Source organism: Caretta caretta, chromosome 5 (assembly GCF_965140235.1).
Source record: "Caretta caretta isolate rCarCar2 chromosome 5, rCarCar1.hap1, whole genome shotgun sequence".
NCBI lineage: Eukaryota > Metazoa > Chordata > Testudines > Cheloniidae > Caretta > Caretta caretta.
This window is the reverse complement of record NC_134210.1, coordinates 98,826,666-98,839,815: the sequence shown is the minus strand read 5'-3', so window position 1 is coordinate 98,839,815 and position 13,150 is coordinate 98,826,666. Positions and strand designations below refer to the sequence as shown.

Here is a 13,150-nt window from a genome sequence, read left to right as displayed (position 1 = left end):
GTGAAAAGGTATTTTCTTGTCAGTTTTGAATTTGTCAACTTTCAGTTTCATTGAATATCCCTATGTGTTATGAGACAGGAAGAAAGTTCCTGATGTACTTCCTCTAAACCATTCATTATTTTATATGCTTTTATCACACCCCTTTTCGTCATCTCCTTTCTGAAGTAAGCATTCCCAATCGTTTCAATCTCTCTCACTATTAATGATTTTCCAAATGGAAATATGTTCCATCAGAGAATTCCACACCAGCTTTACGCAGCTCATACCATAAGTCTTCTCTTTCTAAAAAGCCACTTCCAGTTCCCTTATATTTAGATAAGCTAGAACAGGCCACCTGCTTCAGTGATTGAACAGAAGTCACTTATTCCCTAGCAGGATCAACACCTGCTATCAGGGTGGGATATTTCAGACAACACTGTCAGCCTTTCTAGCAGAATGGGGAAGGGAGGTTATGGGGTGCGGTGGGAGAAAGAGGTGTTTGGAAGGGTGCATTCATGTACACGAACATCTGGTCTGTGGAGTGGATCTTTACTCCATGTCAGTCGCCTGCAGTCAGAATACTGGAAAAAAGAGTGAGTCAGGATTGGAGAAGGTTCCAGGGTGTGAACAGATGATCTGTTGCTGCTGCATAGACCCTGCTATATTCTACCCTATAAAAAAAGCTATAAAAAAAAGCAATGGGGTTGGCGTGCCCATTGTACAGTGGCTCTGTGAGAGGGTGTCCATTTGTGTGTCTATATTTTTGTATAAAATTACCATTTTTTCAGTGGGCCAACTGCCAAATCATCGTTTAGGACATTATAAGACATCTTATTCCATGTAGAGAAGATAACAATAGGATGGTGATGAAGAGCCACAGGCTGAATACCATTTCCAGGGAGTGGCCCAGTCCAAATCCCCATCTCTTCACCTTAGAACTAGATGTTTGTGCTCAGCCCCTTATAGAGTAACAAGGCCAGCAGATGGGTTTTCATCAAAATTAAAAACAAATTTGACAAGCCCTGTTAAGTATGTTATTGAATCACTGGGCTATATTTGATTTTTGCTTCCAGAAATAGAAGATGTAAAATGTGACAAACTATCACCAATATTTTATTCCTATTTGTATGTTGAAATTTCACCTGAAGATTGTTCTTCAGATGTTCATAGTTACTTACTATGCTGGTCTTTATGTCATGTCTGGTTGAGAAATTACTTAGTAAAGCCACCTACATGTGTTGATGTGTAGGTTGAACACGGACTATATTCAGCAGAAATAAGTATCTGGAAACCCTGCTCTCAGCCACATCTGCTCATAAATAATAGATCAGTGTGGTTATGCAAATGAAGTGATATTTCAGTGATTTAAACGGCAATTTAAGTGGATCATAATATACACAGAAATGAACTTTGTTATTTATCTGGAAAGAATAAAATTGTATCAGTTTTTCATCTGTCTGATGCTGTCTGGGAGTTCCTCAAGCTTATAAAGTAGTTTCAAGTTCATGAACTGTTAATAATTTGCTTTCTCTTGCTCGGCTTGCTAAAATTTCTTCTGCATCTGCTTTTCATTATACCATTAAGCATTACAAAGTTATTGCACTGATTTCTACTCACAGCATGGCTCATTGTGATATAATGATTACAGAGCTGGACGCGTAAGTCATGTCTATGTATTTTTATTATGTTTGTTATATGGCATTCTTTGTGTGATATTATTCAAACTTTTGGATTTAAAATGGTATAAAAATAAAATAAATTAAAAAAAGCTTTTTAGGCCCTGATTCACCGCTGTGTTACTCCAGTTTTTTTGCCAGTGTAGCCATGGAATTACACCAGCATAAAACTGAAGTAACATAGTTGATTCAAGCCCTTAATGGACAGCTGTGGAAGGACAAGGTAAATAAGAAACAAAGATAGCAACATACCAAGAAGTCAGTAGAAACTAGGGCTCCTGAAACAGAGGCTTTTGAAGAGAATGGCTTAGATTGTAAAGTAATCTGACTTTAAATGATAATGTTAAATTTCCACTATCTGCTTAACTGGCAGTCATGCAACCTTGGGCTGTGGTCTTGTAAGATCAAAACACAAGCTTAGCAAGGTCATGGATAATCAGTCCTTGGATGGCAGATTTCAAAGCAAAACCCTAGGCAGCTGCAATTCTATCCCCTCTCAGTCAGAACTGCAGGGTTGATTGTGCCTGGCTGCTCCTGAGGTGTTTGACGGGAGGGAACAAAAAAACCTTCCTTCCATTGCACTCTTGAGCAGTGGCCAGGTAAAAAGCGAAGTTCACATTTGTGAAAGTGCAGGGGCTGCTTCTTTTCAACACCCTTTCAACAAAGGTGAACCGGGGGAGGGCAAGTATAGAAGACCTGGGGCTTGCTGAGTATACAGGAAGAAATATGCTGCACCTTCTGAAGCAGTGGGTGCATCTCTAGTGTATGTAGCGAGCTCGGTGGACAACGCTGTCTCACTGAAGCAGAATTCCTTTTGGGGAGCCCTCTAGACAGAATAGTGCAGCACTGTCCCAACACAGACCAGTGTTTATAAGGCAAGCCTCAATACATTGTTAGGGAGAACTGAGCTGACGAAAGAGCCACCTTTCAGATGAGATGCAAAATTGAGATCCACAGTACCATAGCACTTTTTCTTAAGAGTAGGGGTTTTAGAGGTGGTACCTGGCTAAATAAGTTGGGGATTTCATTTTTGCTACTTAAAATTTCCTTGTTAGTCTTAACTGGAGAAAGTGTTCTCTGTTTCCTGTCATATAGTGTTGCGCAGAGCTATGATGTGCTGTTAACAGGTAGCCATTCAGGGATAGGTGAAATGATCCCTGTATATACTGAGTTCCAGATCCTGCAATCAGATCTGCTAGCACAGACCCGAGCCTGGCTCTGCATCGGCCCAGGGTTCCATGCTAGTGGATCAGGTTGCAGGTTTGGAGCCTTTGAGATCAATTTGCTGATATCTTTAGAAAATAGGTGCCATGAAAGTCAGTTATAACAATGAAAAGCACCATCTACTCCCCCTTTACCATTAAATTAGGAAAAATAAAGGGGTTTGTTGAAGAAAACATCTAGTGATCAGTGGCATTTATGTTCCCATTTTAACTGTTTTTTTACAGAGATATTTGGCAAAAGTAGTAAGGGCCCACTTTTGAGAAAAGAGGCCTGAGGTCTGTGCACCAACGGGTACGCTCAGTTACATGCACAGTTACTTCAGCTGTGCTTGCAAACCAGGTGACTGCACATGCAGCAGACATCTAAATGTGCCCAACTCATGCAATCTGAAAACACAATTGTCTTCACTTTTTGCACATTCTTGCATATGAATCACATACCTCCTTTGTCCTTTGACACTCTGTATTCCTTTAAACTACCGTACACAGAATTAAAGGAATGGGCAACTCAAGCTCCTTCCTCAACTTTTCCCACAACGTAGTGCTCCTGATTGAGGCTTAAAAACATTCTAATCATATATACCAGAGAAGGCAGTAATTCACAAAATGTTTCTGAATGAAACTGTCTAAAAATACTCTCTCAGCAAAAAAAGGGATTGCTTCTGGATCACTGATAATTGAGAACGAAATGTGCACTGTTCCTTCTCACTGAAGCTCAGACTTCTAGCAGAAAGGGTCATGCTATGTCTACAAGCAGTTACTAGTTCAAATCTCAACTGATCCATCACACAGGTGACATTTTTCAGGAAAACTGAATTGTCTTTAAAAATCTAGATTCTTAAAAAAAAATCATTTTCTCACTTTAAGCATAAGAACATGAGAAAAAGAACAGACTGAGCCATTTTTTGGAGAATACACATATTGGAGGATTTTATCTTGGGCTGTTGAAGGAAAGAAGAAAAGGTTTTGTGGACAGAGAAAAAATAAAAACAAAGTATGTTTTTTGTCTGTTTGTTACTGAAGTTCTTTTCCGTATCTGACAGTATATATTAAAACAGAAACTGTAAACATAGTCCTGTGAAATATATGTTGGCTAGTCAATAGTCTCGATTTAAAAAGAAAAAACAAAAAAAGCGTTTCCCCCCCAAATTACCATAGATCAAAAAAGTAAAGAGGAAATAATTGAGTGAAAATCTCAACAGCTGATCAACTGTAGGAGGAATGGAAGGGAACTGTAACAGTACAGGTGCCCTTGAAAATCAATATGGGGGAACCTGAAGAAGAAATATCAAAAGTGCAACAAAAATGGAAAATATAGAAAAAGAATGCATTATTAGTGACAATGCATTTACCCGAGGCCCAGAGAAAAGAGAATGGAAAGAACTCTAGACAGGTTGCCATCTTTTAAATATTGCCTTCCATGTGTCAAATCATAATGTTTTAGCCACAAAGATATTTGGGGATGTTTTCAATATCTTGGCAGCTTTGTAATTGCAGGATAGCCTCAGAAAAATCAGGAATGTCCTGCAGAACTCAGTACAGGAGGCAACTTTACCTGCCATGCTCCTCAAAAAAGAAAAAAATTTTGAAAGTACAACTGAGTGCAGATATGGCAGATTTCACACATAGGCTCTTAAAACATGTAAATACCACTTCTGATTAAATCAGACCAAAATTCTCCTCTGCCTTGCACCTTGTGTGGTAATTTACACTGTTGAAAGTGAACACAAAGTGGACATTAAACCCTACCAATTCAGAATGACAGTGATTTATATCTGGATTGCAAAGGTATTAATGAATACACACAGGGCAAGGCAGGAAGGAATCAAGTCCAACATATTTAATGCAGATTTTCACTAATTAGCTCAATAGAATCTAGAGGTGCAAAAGTTCATTTAGGCATCTAGTCTATCTCCCTTCTAATGTAGGATTGCTCCCCATTGTACATTGACTAGGGTTTTGTATATACTAGTTTTAAATGTCATAAATGATGGGGCTTCCACACTTTCCTTCAGGCAGTTTTTACAGGCTAATAAATCTCACTGCCAGGAAAACAGTGATACTGGAGATTCCTCACTGCAAGTGAAATTTCTGTCTGTCTCTACTGTGGCTTCAACAGCAGCAAAGGAGATTGTCCAAATCTGGAATACACCTGGGCTCTGAGGTCTGAGTGCAAGCTGAGAAACTGAAGATAGAGCTGTGGGAGGATGAGGAAGAAAGAGATGAGCTCCTCAAAGAGGGAGTAAAGTTCAGCAAACACAAACGTCAAAGGACGTGAAAGTTTACTGTCCATCCTCCACCTCCATCAAATGCCACGAAAGAAGTACCACAGACAAAAACGTTTATCAAAGTAAAAAGCATTATTGATACTGAAAAGAAACTGTACCAAGCCAAGAAAGACAGCATAGGGGTAGCTGCTTGTTCATTGGAAAGATCAATTGCACCTCCTGGTGGCAAACAAAAAATTACCAACCTCTAATGTGGACAGACAGTTTTCCCTCTTTGAAACAAAACAAACAAAATACTAAATGTTATTCATTTTAATATGTACTCTATGATTTACTCAAGAAGATTAGAAGATTGGCCCAGCTGTAAATTGAAATGAAATCTATTTTCTGAATGGTAGAATGCCCATTTTTGTTTTAGAAACAATTAATGTGCTGTGTCCATACAATTAAGGCAGATCATTGCAGAAGGTGTGCTATTAAATGGGGTTCTGGTATTTCTTGGATATCTCTGTAAGTGCATGGGGAGAGAGGGAGAAAATTGGCTCATGGCTCGTATCAGCGTCTCAGCTTCATCAACTAAAAATTAACCAATACCACCTTTTTTCCAGTTCCATACTGCAAATGAGATGTGTGCCACATCTGACATCACAGCTGACACATCACCCCGTCTCAGCCTGTCTCCACATCTATGAGTTATTTCAGCTAACCAGGTTTTTGATATAAAGCAGGACCAGGCTGAATTCTGAGTTCTCCTTTAATTTCTTGATCTCAGTTAGACAAGGGGGATAACTTGTCATAAAGATGGTTTTTCCATAGTTCCTTCTTTGGTTGCCATTCCAGGGAATATATTACATCATCTAGGCCCCAGCCTGGTGCCTGTATTCCATTGGTGACTTATCCTGAGCCATGCTCAGAAGTGGCAACTCTCTTTGTTGGGGTTTCACCCAGAAAAGGTGGCTTTAGATCACAGCTGAAGCTCCAGCTCCAGTCAACAGTGTGCTCTGTCCTCTTCCAACTGAATTTCCACCGCTGGTGGCCTCCATAAAGGTAGACCCTGACCTATATCAGCTTCTTAGCTCACTTTTTTGTGCTTCACTTTAAATGTGGGTAGCGTATTGTTTAATTTAGAGGTCCATGGATCTGAACTGCATTCAAAATGAACAAAAATACCTTGTTCATCAGTGGAGACACAGTTCCATCCAGTCTAGCCTAGGTTTCACTGCAGGATCATCTTCCAAAATCTCTTGATGCTGCCAGGCGAAAAAAAGATGCAAAGAAACTGTTCAGAAGAGAGGAAAAAAACAAGAGCAGCTCAGTCCTGCTGAAGTGACTGGAGCATGACAGTGGAACCTCCCACTTCTGTTCTCGGGCACTTATTCTACCCCATCCTGAGCCAGCTGCTTTTGGGTCTCAGACTTTACCTTCATAGGACTCTCTCTTATTAGGGAGGATGTGCATAAGTTAACATAAAGGGATTCAAATTCTTGTAGTATATTTTTGGACTGCCTGGTTTCCTTCCAGTAGCAATATGAGTTGGTGGGAATTGATACTCCTAAGGGGTATGTCTACACTACGAAATTAGGTCGAATTTATAGAAGTCGGTTTTTTAGAAATCGGTTTTATATATTCGAGTGTGTGTGTCCCCACAGAAAATGCTCTAAGTGCATTAAGTGCATTAACTCAGCGGAGTGCTTCCACAGTACCGAGGCAAGCGTCGACTTCCGGAGCGTTGCACTGTGGGTAGCTATCCCACAGTTCCCACAGTCTCCGCTGCCCATTGGAATTCTGGGTTGAGATCCCAATGCCTGATGGGGCTAAAACATTGTCGCGGGTGGTTCTGGGTACATATCGTCAGCCCCCCGTTCCCTCCCTCCCCCCGTGAAAGCAAGGGCAGACAATCATTTCGCGCCTTTTTTCCTGAGTTACCTGTGCAGACGCCATACCACGGCAAGCATGGAGCCCGCTCAGGTAACCGTCACCCTATGTCTCCTGGGTGCTGGCAGACGCGGTACGGCATTGCTACACAGTAGCAGCAACCCCTTGCCTTGTGGCAGCAGACGGTACAGTACGACTGGTAGCCATCATCGTCATGTCTGAGGTGCTCCTGGTCGCCTCTGTGAGGTCGATCAGGAGCGCCTGGGCAGACATGGGCGCAGGGACTAAATTTGGAGTGACTTGAGCAGGTCATTCTCTTTAGTCCTGCAGTCAGTCCTATTGAACCGTCTTATGGTGAGCGGGCAGGCGATACGGACTGCTAGCAGTCGTACTGTACCATCTTCTGCCGAGCAGCCATGAGATGTGGATGGCATGCAGTCCTTCTGCACCGTCTGCTGCCAGCCAAAGATGTAAAAGATAGATGGAGTGGATCAAAACAAGAAATAGACCAGATTTGTTTTGTACTCATTTGCTTCCCCCCCTCCCCTGTCTAGGGGACTCATTCTTCTAGATCACACTGCAGTCACTTACAGAGAAGGTGCAGCGAGGTAAATCTAGCCATGTATCAATCAGAGGCCAGGCTAACCTTCTTGTTCCAATAAGGACAATAACTTAGGTGCACCATTTCTTATTGGAACCCTCCGTGAAGTCCTGCCTGAAATACTCCTTGATGTAAAGCCACCCCCTTTGTTGATTTTAGCTCCCTGAAGCCAACCCTGTAAGCGCCCCTCCCAGCGTCAGAGCAATGGCAAACAATCGGGCATCTGAGAGTGCTGTCCAGAGCAGTCACAATGGAGCACTCTGATGGGGCTAAAACATTGTCGCGGGTGGTTCTGGGTACGTGTCGTCAGGCCCCCGTTCCCTCCCTCCCTCCGTGAAAGCAAGGGCAGACAATCATTTCGCGCCTTTTTTCCTGAGTTACCTGTGCAGACGCCATACCATGGCAAGCATGGAGCCAGCTCAGGTAACCGTCACCCTATGTCTCCTGGGTGCTGGCAGACGCGGTATGGCTTTGCTGCACAGTAGCAGCAACCCATTGCCTTCTGGCAGCAGACGGTGCAATACGACTGGTAGTCGTCCTCATCGTGTCCGAGGTGCTCCTGGCCACGTCGGCTGAGAGCGCCTGGGCAGACATGGGCGCAGGGACTAAATTTGGAGTGACTTGACCAGGTCATTCTCTTTAGTCCTGCAGTCAGTCCTATTGAACCGTCTTATGGTGAGCGGGCAGGCGATACGGACTGCTAGCAGTCATACTGTACCATCTTCTGCCAGGCAGGCAAGAGATGAGGATTGCTAGCAGTCGTATTGTACCATCTTATGCCAGGCAGGCAAGAGATGAAGATGGCTAGCAGTCGTACTGTACCATCTTCTGCCGAGCAGCCATGAGATGTGGATGGCATGCAGTCCTTCTGCACCGTTTGCTGCCAGCCAAAGATGTAAAAGATAGATGGAGTGGGTCAGAACAAGAAATAGACCAGATTTGTTTTGTACTCATTTGCCTCCTCCCCTGTCTAGATCACACTGCAGTCACTCACAGAGAAGGTGCAGCGAGGTAAATCTAGCCATGTATCAATCAGAGGCCAGGCTAACCTCCTTGTTCCAATAACAACGATAACTTAGGTGCACCATTTCTTATTGGAACCCTCCGTGCAGTCCTGCCTGAAATACTCCTTGATGTACAGGCACACCCTTTGTTGATCTTAGCTCCCTGAAGCCAACCCTGTAAGCCGTGTCGTCAGTCGCCCCTCCCTCCGTCAGAGCAACGGCAGACAATCGTTCCGCGCCTTTTTTCTGTGCGGACGCCATACCAAGGCAAGCATGGAGGCCGCTCAGCTCACTTTGGCAATTAGGAGCACATTAACCACCACACGCATTATCCAGCAGTATATGCAGCACCAGAACATGGCAACGCGATACCGGGTGAGGAGGCGACGTCAGCGCGGTCTCGTGAGTGATCAGGACATGGACACAGATTTCTCTGAAAGCATGGGCCCTGACAATGCATGCATCATGGTGCTAATGGGGCAGGTTCATGCTGTGGAACGCCGATTCTGGGCTCGGGAAACAAGCACAGACTGGTGGGACCGCATAGTGTTGCAGGTCTGGGACGATTCCCAGTGGCTGCGAAACTTTCGCATGCGTAGGGGCACTTTCATGGAACTTTGTGACTTGCTTTCCCCTGCCCTGAAGCGCATGAATACCAAGATGAGAGCAGCCCTCACAGTTGAGAAGTGAGTGGCGATAGCCCTGTGGAAGCTTGCAACGCCAGACAGCTACCGGTCAGTTGGGAATCAATTTGGAGTGGGCAAATCTACTGTTGGGGCTGCTGTGATGCAAGTAGCCCACGCAATCAAAGATCTGCTGATATCAAGGGTAGTGACCCTGGGAAATGTGCAGGTCATAGTGGATGGCTTTGCTGCAATGGGATTCCCTAACTGTGGTGGGGCTATAGACGGAACCCATATCCCTATCTTGGCACCGGAGCACCAAGCCGCCGAGTACATAAACCGCAAGGGGTACTTTTCGATAGTGCTGCAAGATCTGGTGGATCACAAGGGACGTTTCACCAACATCAACGTGGGATGGCCGGGAAAGGTGCATGATGCTCGCATCTTCAGGAACTCTGGTCTGTTTCAAAAGCTGCAGGAAGGGACTTTATTCCCAGACCAGAAAATAACTGTTGGGGATGTTGAAATGCCTATATGTATCCTTGGGGACCCAGCCTACCCCTTAATGCCATGGCTCATGAAGCCGTACACAGGCAGCCTGGACAGTAGTCAGGAGCTGTTCAACTACAGGCTGAGCAAGTGCAGAATGGTGGTAGAATGTGCATTTGGACGTTTAAAGGCGCGCTGGCGCAGTTTACTGACTCGCTTAGACCTCAGCGAAACCAATATTCCCACTGTTATTACTGCTTGCTGTGTGCTCCACAATATCTGTGAGAGTAAGGGGGAGACGTTTATGGCGGGGTGGGAGGTTGAGGCAAATCGCCTGGCTGCTGGTTACGCGCAGCCAGACACCAGGGCGGTTAGAAGAGCACAGGAGGGCGCGGTACGCATCAGAGAAGCTTTGAAAACCAGTTTCATGACTGGCCAGGCTACGGTGTGAAAGTTCTGTTTGTTTCTCCTTGATGAAACCCCCCGCCCCTTGGTTCACTCTACTTCCCTGTAAGCTAACCACCCTCCCCTCCTCCCTTTAATCATTGCTTGCAGAGGCAATAAAGTCATTGCTGCTTCACAGTCATGCATTCGTTATTCATTCATCACACAAATAGGGGGATGACTACCAAGGTAGCCCAGGAGGGGTGGTGGAGGAGGGAAGGAAAATGCCACACAGCACTTTAAGCACAGCACTTTAAAAGTTTACAACTTTAAAATTTATTGAATGACAGTCTTCTTTTTTTTGGGCAATCCTCTGTGGTGGAGTGGCTGGTTGGCCGGAGGCCCCCCCACCGCGTTCTTGGGCGTCTGGGTGTGGAGACTATGGAACTTGGGGAGGAGGGCGGTTGGTTACAGAGGGGCAGCAGTGGCAGTCTGTGCTCCAGCTGCCTTTGCTGCAGCTCAACCATGCACTGGAGCATACTGGTTTGGTCCTGCAGCAGCCTCAGCATTGAATCCTGCCTCCTCTCATCACGCTGCCGCCACATTTGAGCTTCAGCCCTGTCTTCAGCCCGCCACTTACTCTCTTCAGCCCGCCACTTACTCTCTTCAGCCCGCCACCTCTCCTCCCGGTCATTTTGTGCTTTCCTGCACTCTGACATTATTTGCCTCCACGCATTCGTCTGTGCTCTGTCAGTGTGGGAGGACAGCATGAGCTCGGAGAACATTTAATCGCGAGTGCGTTTTTTTTTTCTTTCTAAGCTTCACTAGCCTCCGGGAAGGAGAAGATCCTGTGATCATTGAAACACATGCAGCTGGTGGAGAAAAAAAAAGGGACAGCGGTATTTAAAAAGACACATTTTATAAAACAGTCGCTACACTCTTTCAGGGTAAACCTTGCTGTTAACATTACATACATAGCACATGTGCTTTCGTTACAAGGTCGCATTTTGCCTCCTCCCACCGCGTGACTACCCCCTCAACCTTCTCCCCTCCCTGTGGCTAACAGCGGGGAACATTTCTGTTTAGCCACAGGCAAACAGCCCAGCAGGAATGGGCTCCTCTGAGTGTCCCCTGAAGAAAAGCACTCTATTTCAACCAGGTGACCATGAATTATATCTCACTCTCCTGAGGATAACACAGAGAGATAAAGAACGGATTTTGGTTGAATGCCAGCAAACATACACTGCAATGCTTTGTTCTACAGTGATTCCCGAGTACGTGTTACTGGCTTGGAGTGGTAAAGTGTCCTACCATGAAGGACGAAATAAGGCTGCCCTCCCCAGAAACCTTTTGCAAAGGCTTTAGGACTACATCTAGGAGAACCGCAAATGCCAGGGCAAAGTAATCCTTTCACATGCTTGCTTTTAAACCATGTATAGCATTTTAAAAGGTACACTCACCAGAGGTCCCTTCTCCGCCTGCTGGGTCCAGGAGGCAGCCTTGGGTGGGTTCGGGGGGTACTGGCTCCAGGTCTAGGGTGAGAAACAGTTCCTGGCTGTCGGGAAAACCGGTTTCTCCACTTGCTTGCTGTGAGCTATCTACAACCTCCTCCTCCTCATCATCTTCTTCGTCCCCAAAACCTACTTCCGTATTGCCTCCATCTCCATTGAAGGAGTCAAACAACACAGCTGGGGTAGTGGTGGCTGAACCCCCTAAAATGGCATGCAGCTCATCATAGAAGCGGCATGTTTGGGGCTCTGACCCAGAGCGGCTGTTCGCCTCTCTGGTTTTCTGGTAGGCTTGCCTCAGCTCCTTCAGTTTCACGCGGCACTGCTTCGGGTCCCTGTTATGGCTTCTGTCCTTCATGCCCTGGGAGATTTTCAGAAAGGTTTTGGCATTTCGAAAACTGGAACGGAGTTCTGATAGCACGGATTCCTCTCCCCAAACAGCGATCAGATCCCGTACCTCTCGTTCGGTCCATGCTGGAGCTCTTTTGCGATTCTGGGACTCCATCATGGTCACCTGTGCTGATGAGCTCTGCATGGTCACCTGCAGCTTGCCACGCTGGCCAAACAGGAAATGAGATTCAAAAGTTCGCGGTTCTTTTCCTGTCTACCTGGCCAGTGCATCTGAGTTGAGAGCGCTGTCCACAGCGGTCAGAATGGAGCACTCTGGGATAGCTCCCGGAGGCCAATACCATCGAATTGTGTCCACAGTACCCCAAATTCGAGCCGGCAATGTCGATTTAAGCGCTAATCCACTTGTCAGGGGTGGAGTAAGGAAATTGATTTTAAGAGCCCTTTAAGTCAAAATAAAGGGCTTCATTGTGTGGACGGGTGCAGGTTTAAATCGATTTAACGCTGCTAAATTCGACCTAAAGTCCTAGTGTAGACCAGGGCTAACTGAACTGAATGCAATTCTCATGTTTCCTGCTGCACTCACAGAATTCTGGTTCCATGAAAGTGATGTCAATTGACTGAGCTAGGAGTGAGGAAGCCAAAAACTCACTGGCCTGAGACAGATTATTGCTCTTTTTGTTATTAGGTTGCGAACAACATTAGGGCTTGAGTCTTCTCTCACTTACACTGGCTTTATGCTATTGAAATGCCACAGACTTGAATGGAACTACTATGGGAGGAGATTTCGGCCCTTATGGCCTTAATATTGGCTTTGGTGGGCTTTGAACCAGGCTCTTAGATTCTAAGAATCCCCTTACCTCTGACCATTCTCAACTGTCTCTGTTAGAAGGAAGACTGTAACTTAGAGCAGTCATTTTCAGTAGCGTGTATGGATGCCCATTCCTCTGGATAGTAGCAGTCATGGTGGCAGGAATATATTTCAGGCCCAGAAATTTTGCTACAAGTAAGAATTCCATCCTCCTCAGACTTAAAATTAACCCACTTGTGATAGATACTCAGCTGTTTTGCATTGTTGTTCATATATCACAAACATTCCCTCTGCTTTTCTGAGAGCACACCCCGCTGTGTTCAATGAGCTGCCATCAGTATGCCGGACACAGCATTTGCTGAGAGGAATTTTCAATTGGAAGAGACTCACATAGCTCAATA

General features: G+C 45.1%; 1 protein-coding gene and 2 long non-coding RNA genes across 3 annotated transcripts in view; 1 reads left to right on the top strand and 2 right to left on the bottom strand.

Annotated features, from left to right (window-relative positions):
* Positions 1-13,150, bottom strand: part of LOC142072197 (uncharacterized) — a 50,511-nt gene that overhangs the window by 16,279 nt on the left and 21,082 nt on the right. The window contains exon 2 of the long non-coding RNA XR_012668589.1: positions 6,277-6,356. This is a non-coding gene — a long non-coding RNA (uncharacterized LOC142072197). The remainder of the gene's footprint in view (positions 1-6,276; positions 6,357-13,150) is intronic.
* LOC125637186 (uncharacterized) overlaps positions 1-13,150 on the top strand; it is a 40,535-nt gene that overhangs the window by 8,096 nt on the left and 19,289 nt on the right. The gene's annotated exons all lie outside the window — the stretch shown is intronic.
* Positions 10,395-12,608, bottom strand: LOC125637185 (uncharacterized). Its single transcript, XM_048851377.2, has 2 exons — positions 11,543-12,608; positions 10,395-10,954 (listed from the first exon to the last, which is right to left on the bottom strand). The coding sequence occupies exons 1-2, from the start codon at positions 12,123-12,125 to the stop codon at positions 10,833-10,835; spliced, it is 705 nt and encodes a 234-aa protein (XP_048707334.2). The 5' UTR covers positions 12,126-12,608; the 3' UTR covers positions 10,395-10,832.